Here is an 8,979-nt window from a genome sequence, read left to right on the forward strand (position 1 = left end):
CCCGTTCATCATGCTTTTGTCCTCTATTAGCATGGTTATGCTTCGGGGGGGGGCCGCACCACACACCTGGAGACCACGGGGGATCTAAATGGGGAAATAAAAGAATGGAGTAAGACATCCGGGCAAACAGGGTTAAAGAAACTAAAGGGGCTTGTGTGAAAAGTGCAGAGTAAAAAGCCATTTCAGAGTCAGCCCTGCTCCAAGATGTAAGTCCATGGGGTTGGGTCATGGTGAGGATGCTCTTACCATGTTGCAGCTGTAGGTTGTCTTCAAAGTGCCAAGTGGGAGTTGGTGTGGGTCCCAAAAAGGCATTGCCCTGAGGTGTAGGCATGGTGGGTGTTGTTGGAGATATTGCTCAGTAGTCCCTTGGGTACCTCTGTTTCTGCTGTTCTTGGGTTTGAACCCAGGTCCTGGTGGGGAATTGATCTGGATGACAGTGTCTTTATGCGGTCCGCCACCGGAGCAGTGGCTTGTTAGTGGTGAAATGTCCTTGTGGGTTGGGATGCCTCTCTGGTTAGAGAGCTTGTTCCTCAGCAGTTCAAGGAGGGTTTTGAAGAAGGTTATTTTCCAAAAATGTACTTATTTAGAAAAGAAATGACAGAGCTTCACAGGCAGAGCCCCCCACCATGTAAATAACCCACTTAGTTAAAAATATGCTAAAAAGCGTTTCAAAAAAGGAAACTGCAAAAAAGTTTAAAAAAAAGGGTCCCAAAAGGGATTAAAATCTTTACTAAAAAGATGTTAAAAAGGGCTTACATTTTGGAGCAGAGTTTGAACCCGACGTTTCGCAACGTTTGTTGCTTCCTCAGGGGTTGCTGACTCCATGTTGTGTGTTCTCTTATATGGTGCTTGGGTGATTGACTAATAGTTTGCACCTGGTTGGGAGTGAACTCAAGTGGCTGTCAGGTTAAAAAGTAAAAACAGGAATTGGAAATAAAATACAGTACAGCGGCGCTGGCAGGGTTAGGGTTGGGTTAGGGTTGGGGTTTGCAAAAATACGTTTGTATTTTGTTTGCACTGGCCTGCTGTACTGAAGAAGGGGGAGGAAAAAGCTAGAAATAAAAAATAAGCACTAAATGAATAAAGGAGAATTCAAACTCCAACTGTCAGTCTGCCCGGTCTGGATTCGAACCCTGGATGTCTGCATGAAGGGTAGTTGTCCTTACCATTAGGCTACCAAGCCTTACAATGACTTTTGGGTGCTGAGGGGGATAAGAAAGGGACGGGAGACAGAAGAAAACAAAAAAAATAAAAAAATAAAAAGAAAATAATAATAAAAAAGTCTAAAAATGACCAACTAGATCAATATTTATAGTAAAAAAAGATTAAAAATCAATTAATCCAAGTTGTTAAGGATCTGGTAAAACTTAATCTTGTGGGTAAATTAGAAGCAGCAAAGTTAAATAAGTGCTAAAAACATGGAAAACATCCATAGAGAATTGTTAGTACATTAAAATAAGTGCTAAAATTAAGTGCCACGCCTTATTAAAACATAAAAAATATATATCAAATGCATGCAGGTTAAAAGACAAATAAAATCAGTTAAAATAGGTTAGTATAAAAGTTTTGCTGTTCCTAAAAAAACCTTAGAGATCCTACTTTTTAATTTTGATTAATCTATAAGAAAAAAATAAATAAATAAATAAATAATAAGATAAATAAATGAAATAATTAATAAATAAATAAAAGGGGGGGGGGCTAGCTCCCTGGATGGGGATGCTACCCTCTTTACAAGTAGGTTTATGGAGGGGAGGTATTCAGCTCCCTGATTAAGGATGCAGGGTGGGGGCTAGTACCCTGTATAGGGTGACTAGAGGAGGGGGACTGGGAGAAAGGGGGGAGGGGTTGGTTTAGCTCCCTGATTAGGGATGCTTCACCATTTGGTTTAGGAAAGGGGAGGGTGGGGCTAGTTCCCTGTTTAGGATGACTAGAGGAGAGGGGTTGGGATAAAAAGGGGGGGGGGAGGGTTGGTTTAGCTCCTTGATTAGGGATGCTTTACCATTTGGTTAAGGAAAGAGGAGGGTGGGGCTAGTTCCCTGTTTAGGGTGACTAGAGGAGGGGGGTGGGAAAGGGGGGGGGAAAAGGGGGGAGAGGGGTTGGTTTAGCTCCCTGATTAGGGACGCTTCACCATTTGGTCTGGGAAAGAGGAGGGTGGGGCTAGTTCCCTGTTTAGGGTGACTAGGGGAGGGGGGGTGGGAAAAAGGGGTTGGTTTAGCTCCCTGATTAGGGACGCTTCACCATTTGGTTTGGGAAAGAGGAGGGTGGGGCTAGTTCCCTGTTTAGGGTGACTAGGGGAGGGGGAGTGGGAAATAGGGGTTGGTTTAGCTCCCTGATTAGGGACGCTTCACCATTAGGAAAGGGGAGGGTGGGGCTAGTTCCCTGTTTAGGGTAACTAGAGGAGAGGGGTTGGGATAAAAAGGGGGGGGAGGGTTGGTTTAGCTCCTTGATTAGGGATGCTTTACCATTTGGTTAAGGAAAGAGGAGGGTGGGGCTAGTTCCCTGTTTAGGGTGACTAGAGGAGGGGGGTGGGAAAGGGGGGGGGAAAGGGGGGAGAGGGGTTGGTTTAGCTCCCTGATTAGGGACGCTTCACCATTTGGTTTAAGAAAAAAGGGGGGGGGGGCTAGTTCCCTGTTTAGGGTGACTAGGGGAGAGGGAGTGAGAAAAAGCAGAGGGGGGGGAAGGAAGGGAAAAGAAGGGAAGAGGAGAAGCAACGAGGTCTCCAGGGCCCATGGAGACGGTCCCCCAATGGAAGAGGACTCAGAAGGGATGTTTTGCAGGTCATGTTCGACCTTTGCATGCCCGTTCATCATGCTTTTGTCCTCTATTAGCATGGTTATGCTTCGGGGGGGGGGCCGCACCACACACCTGGAGACCACGGGGGATCTAAATGGGGAAATAAAAGAATGGAGTAAGACATCCGGGCAAACAGGGTTAAAGAAACTAAAGGGGCTTGTGTGAAAAGTGCAGAGTAAAAAGCCATTTCAGAGTCAGCCCTGCTCCAAGATGTAAGTCCATGGGGTTGGGTCATGGTGAGGATGCTCTTACCATGTTGCAGCTGTAGGTTGTCTTCAAAGTGCCAAGTGGGAGTTGGTGTGGGTCCCAAAAAGGCATTGCCCTGAGGTGTAGGCATGGTGGGTGTTGTTGGAGATATTGCTCAGTAGTCCCTTGGGTACCTCTGTTTCTGCTGTTCTTGGGTTTGAACCCAGGTCCTGGTGGGGAATTGATCTGGATGACAGTGTCTTTATGGGTTAGGGTTAGGGTTAGGGTTAGGGTTAGGGGTTAGGGTTAGGAGTGAGAAAATTAAGTTCTCCATGCGAGGCGCATGGAGATCTGAAGCTCTGGCCTTCCCTGTCCTCACCATGGCTCCACCCTCATCCCCTCTGGATTGTGCTTATTTCTTCTGTTTCAGGATTCTCCCACTGCTGAAGAGGTCTGTCTGGTGACCGCTGCAGGTAAGTAAAGGTAATAAATACCTAATTTTGGGTCCAGAGAAGTGAATGTGTTTAAGGGATTATGAATTATGCAGATTAGGGTTAAGGCCTGAAGTTCACTTGGTTAAGGTGAGGAAAAAAAACCTGGGTTAGGGTTAGAAAACCAAAAATCACTGGGTTAGGGTTAGAACATTCAATCACTTGGTTAGGGTTAAAATGATCTGGGAGGACATAATTAGAATAAAAGCCAGAAAGCTATAGTGAGTCCAAATGATGGTTTCACATTAGGGCTAAATACTCTTTAAACCCCTCTACTGGATGGCCACAGAAAGGGAACTGCACCTGATTGGGTTACTCATAAGCTCCCTCTGTTGGACAAAGAGGGAGTGAATCTGGTTCCGTCTTAATGGGATGCAAACCTGTTGTGCTGGAACTGTACTAAAAGCAAAGAAAAAGAGTTATAATACAGGTTATTCACTCCAACCTTTCCCTCCCTCTAAGCAGGTTGAGGGGGGAGAATTATTTTAACCAAGGACTCCAGTGTTGTAGCATCATCAGGGCTGTGTCAGCAGTCCAGTGCACATTGTCATGCCCTGTCTCAATGGAGTCACCTGAAAAGTAAATGTGGTTAAACAGTTCTCCAATATGTTCATTGAGATAGTCCAGGACTGCTTTTTGTTGCTGTGGTAAACAATGTGAGTATCCAATCATAGGGATGACAATTTTGGCCTCTGGAAACAGTTTTTCTGCCACCCGAAATGTTTGAAACATTTCAGTCACCGGGACATCCTTATCCTCATGAGTCCTCTGGTGAATGCCAAAGGACAATAGTAGGGTCTTTGGTAAGGTGTAGCAGGTGGCGTTCCTTAGAAGGAATTCAGCATCCTGCCATGTGGCTTCAGGAAAGCTATCAACCTGGATGTGGTCAGACTTGAAGGGTGGAAGTCTGCCAATGTTCGAATCCCCCATGATGACAATCTCCTTACGTATGTGGAGATGCCAGTCTCGGGATTTGTGCGTAGTGATGGCATGCTGTGTTGGTCTGCATACCTGCACAGCTGCTGCAGAATTTGCTGCATGTCCCGCTGGGGTAAAGTGAGGAGCTTGTGTGTTTAGCTCCCGCGATGCACGCTGAGCGTGTGATGACTGCAGCTCCAAGATGAGAGATGGTTCTGCTGCATAGGTGAGCTTCACTCCTGATGGAGGAGGAGTCAGAGGAGACATATGAAAAGGAGGAGAAGTAGGGGACAAACATTCTACGTCACCTCTCTCTGTGAATTCGAGCAGAGGTGACAAGGCCCGTTCTGTGTGTTTCTTCTTGGTCTTCTTGGTGGCACGTTGACGTGCTTCAGCTGGGCTCTGTGGCCTTGTAGATGGGGGCTGGACTGTCGCTGGCGGGTTAGGGTTAGGGTTAGGGTTAGGGTTAGGGGTTAGGGTTAGGGTTAGGGTTAGGGTTAGGAATATGAAAAATAAGAACCCCACGCTGTAAGCACGGGGCCCTGAGGCACTGGCCATTTCTGTCCCCACCATGGTTCCACCCTCATCCCCCTTGAATAAAATGTTTTCCTTGTGTTTCAGGATCATCCCGCTCATGAAAAGATCGGTCTGGTGGCCGCTGCAGGTAAGTAGATTACACACGGTTAGGGTTAGAGCAATTAAGTCACTTGGTTGGGGGTCATAAATCACAAATTAGGGTTGGGGGGGGCAAAAATTACACACGGTTAGGGTTAGAGCAATTAATTCACCTGGCTGGGGATCAGAAATCACAAATTAGGGTTAGAAAATATACTCCATGGTTGGGATTAGAGCTACCTGAATGGGGATGATTGAAATGAAAGTCAGAAAACCATAATAAAACCCAAAAGAAATGACATTTTAAAATCAAACCTTAAGACTAGGTTGCTCTTTACCACCCTCTGTTGGATGAAGACAAGGGGGGCGAGGGACCTGATTGAATTACTCATTCACTCCCTCTGTCGGACCAAGAGGGAGAAACCTAGGACTCCAATATTTCAGCATCCTCATGGCCGTATCTGCTGTCCAGTTCACATTGTCCTGGTGTGTCTCCACTGGATCATCTGAAAGGCAAATGTGGTTACACAGCTCCCCGATGTGTTCATTCAGATGATCCAGGACCGCTTTTTCTTGTGGTGGCAGGCGATGTGAATAACCAATCATGGGAATAACAATATTGGCTTCTGGGAATAATTGTTCTGCCACTTCAAATGTATGAAACATCTCAATTACTGGGATGTCCTTGTCCTTATGTGTCCTCTGATGGATGCCAAAGGACAAAAGGATGGTCTTTGGCTGAGTATGGCAGGTGGCGTTCTTTAACAGGAACTCAGCATCCTGCCATGTCGCTTGAGGAAAGCTGTCCACTTGAATGTGGTCAGCTTTGAAGGATGGGAGTCTGCCAACATTCGAATCTCCCACAATGACCGTCTCCTGATGTATGTGGAGATGCCAGTCTCTGAATTTGCGTGGAGTGATGAGATGTTGTGTTGGAGTGCATACCTGCACAGCTGCTGCAGAGAATGCTGCAGGTCCAGCTGGGGTGGGGTGAGGAGCTTCTGTGCTCTGCTCCTGCGATGCACGCTGAGCATCTACTGGCTGCAGCTCTGGGATGAGAAATGATTTTGCTGCAGGGATGGTCTTTCTTCGTGTTGGTGGAGGAGTCATCGGAGAATGATGATGAGGAGGAGGAGGAGATGCTGCAGGGGATGAACACTCTGTGTCTCCCATCTCTGTGAGTTCAAGCAGGGGTGACCAGTCCCGTTCTGTGCTTTTCCTCTTGGTCTTTTTGGGGGCACGTTTACGTGCTCCTGCTGGGCTCTGTGGCCTTGGGGTTTGGGGCTGGACTGCTGGTGAAGGTGATGGAGTCAGCTCCAAGCTTAAATCCTCCTCTAGTTCTTCTATGTGCTCTGAAACAGAGGGAGGAGGAGAGGGGGGGACCGGTTCTCTTAACCTGGTGTTCAGCATTCTGTGGCAGCGGTCCAGGGTTTCCTGTTTCAGACGCGTGCCCAGGTGTCTTCTGGCCCAGCAGGTGGCGATCTCAAAAGGTCCTCTCCAACCTCCTGTGGAAAGCTGAGAGAGTCTGTTCAGCTCCTCGTTGATATTGTTCTGATAATGTTCCCTCAAAATCAGGATGGTAGTAAAAGCCCAGTTTTCAGCATTCCCCTGTATTAGAGTCTGTGTCTGTGAGCTGGGGGAAGCAGGTTTGATGATTGTTGCCAAATATCGGCTTATTCTGTTTAGGGTTGGAGGGTAACCTTCTTTTGACACATTCATGGAGTGATGCACTGCTTTTATCAGTCTGTTGATGACACGCACCTTCTGAGTGAAATCCGGGTCATCTGACTGCACTCTGTGGGGGGGCGCTCCAGCTGCGTCTCCCCGTGTTGTGATCCAGTGGCTGCCATATTGGTTTGCAGGTGTGGCGTAGCGTTGAGGTCTCTGAGCACGTGGCCTCTCCTCCCCGTCAGGGTAAACGTGCCAGTGATCAGATGCTGGCGGTATGCTGCGGTGTCTTACGTGCTGCGCTCCGAAACAGCTGGGCTCCCTAAGCAGCGGGTCCTCTCTGACGGCCTCAGCATAGGAGCGTCGTGGCCTCCCTTCTGGATGACGTACAAATGTGCTCCTGTCTCGATCAAAAACACGACCTCTTCTGCTGCTTTTCCTGGATTGGACCAGAATCCAGTCGTTTTCATGCGGCCTCGGTGGCATATTTGCACTTTCAGACTTAGCTGGTTATGCTCATGCAAAAACAAAATGGAGGTCGAGTCGTGTTTTCACCGACGAATTTCGGTTTATTTTCAGGAGCGTTCAGGTAAAAAATATATATATGTACAAGCCGAAGTTGCAACGTTTCGAACAATGAAAAGTCTTCATCAGGCAACGGCTTTGAATAAATTGAAAAACAATGACAACCTGCCAATGCAGCTGCGCTCCGAGAAAGGTCCGCTCCGTGTGGAGATCAGAGTCAAAAGACCGTCTGCAGGGCGGATCCACACCCAAAATGCACCTGGGGTCATCAGTGACCAATCAGTCCTTGTCTCCGGGCAGGATGCGCCCTCCACTGGCACGGTGGAGAATAGGAATATGCCAACTCGGAGGGTTGCATTCAATGACACTCGTGATTTTAAAATCTCACATAGAACAATATTTTTTTAGCTTATTTGAACTGTAAAACATGAAACAATATAACAAATGAAGCAAATTATCCTTAAAGCATCTTAATTGAAATATCTTCTATGTACAATATACATTTGTATGCATTTTAGTGACTAATAATCTGGAAAACAGACTTTAACTTATAAAGAATTGCAGTGATTGATGAAGTTCTCCTCAATAAAAGGTTATGCTGACCATCAGACCTTAATAGGAACATAAAACAGTTTACACAATCATTTTTTTCAAAATTTAAGGTGGTTGCGTTTTTACAGCATGTCATCCTGAATGGAGTTGGAAGATCTGAGGAGAAGAGGAAGAACCTAGCGAGGAAGCAGAAGGCTCGGGCTGGTTAGGAATATGAAAAATAAGAACCCCACGCTGTAAGCACGGGGCCCTGAGGCACTGGCCATTTCTGTCCCCACCATGGTTCCACCCTCATCCCCCTTGAATAAAATGTTTTCCTTGTGTTTCAGGATCATCCCGCTCATGAAAAGATCGGTCTGGTGGCCGCTGCAGGTAAGTAGATTACACACGGTTAGGGTTAGAGCAATTAAGTCACTTGGTTGGGGGTCATAAATCACAAATTAGGGTTGGGGGGGGCAAAAATTACACACGGTTAGGGTTAGAGCAATTAATTCACCTGGCTGGGGATCAGAAATCACAAATTAGGGTTAGAAAATATACTCCATGGTTGGGATTAGAGCTACCTGAATGGGGATGATTGAAATGAAAGTCAGAAAACCATAATAAAACCCAAAAGAAATGACATTTTAAAATCAAACCTTAAGACTAGGTTGCTCTTTACCACCCTCTGTTGGATGAAGACAAGGGGGGCGAGGGACCTGATTGAATTACTCATTCACTCCCTCTGTCGGACCAAGAGGGAGAAACCTAGGACTCCAATATTTCAGCATCCTCATGGCCGTATCTGCTGTCCAGTTCACATTGTCCTGGTCTGTCTCCACTGGATCATCTGAAAGGCAAATGTGGTTACACAGCTCCCCGATGTGTTCATTCAGATGATCCAGGACCGCTTTTTCTTGTGGTGGCAGGCGATGTGAATAACCAATCATGGGAATAACAATATTGGCTTCTGGGAATAATTGTTCTGCCACTTCAAATGTATGAAACATCTCAATTACTGGGATGTCCTTGTCCTTATGTGTCCTCTGATGGATGCCAAAGGACAAAAGGATGGTCTTTGGCTGAGTATGGCAGGTGGCGTTCTTTAACAGGAACTCAGCATCCTGCCATGTCGCTTGAGGAAAGCTGTCCACTTGAATGTGGTCAGCTTTGAAGGATGGGAGTCTGCCAACATTCGAATCTCCCACAATGACCGTCTCCTGATGTATGTGGAGATGCCAGTCTCTGAATT

At 46.6% G+C, this 8,979-nt stretch overlaps 1 protein-coding gene and 1 long non-coding RNA gene across 3 annotated transcripts; both read right to left on the reverse strand.

Annotated features, from left to right (window-relative positions):
- Positions 1-2,751: 2,751 nt before the first annotated feature.
- LOC144995086 (uncharacterized) lies at positions 2,752-4,581 on the reverse strand. Its single transcript, XR_013658719.1, has 2 exons — positions 3,046-4,581; positions 2,752-2,883 (listed from the first exon to the last, which is right to left on the reverse strand). It is a non-coding gene; the product is annotated as an uncharacterized LOC144995086 (long non-coding RNA).
- Positions 4,582-4,845: 264 nt separating this feature from the next.
- On the reverse strand, positions 4,846-7,465 carry LOC144995087 (uncharacterized). 2 transcript variants are annotated; one of them, XM_078954514.1, is made up of 3 exons: positions 7,362-7,465; positions 6,765-7,110; positions 4,846-6,518 (listed from the first exon to the last, which is right to left on the reverse strand). In XM_078954514.1, the coding sequence occupies exons 1-3, from the start codon at positions 7,463-7,465 to the stop codon at positions 5,388-5,390; spliced, it is 1,581 nt and encodes a 526-aa protein (XP_078810640.1). In that variant the 3' UTR covers positions 4,846-5,387. The 2 variants fall into 2 exon arrangements, with proteins under 2 accessions (XP_078810640.1, XP_078810639.1); XM_078954513.1 differs by having other exon boundaries at positions 4,850-7,110.
- Between the last annotated feature and the right edge of the window lie 1,514 nt (positions 7,466-8,979).

This window comes from Oryzias latipes, chromosome 1, assembly GCF_053564925.1.
Source record: "Oryzias latipes strain Hd-rR chromosome 1, Olatipes_Hd-rR_3.1".
Lineage (NCBI taxonomy): Eukaryota > Metazoa > Chordata > Actinopteri > Beloniformes > Adrianichthyidae > Oryzias > Oryzias latipes.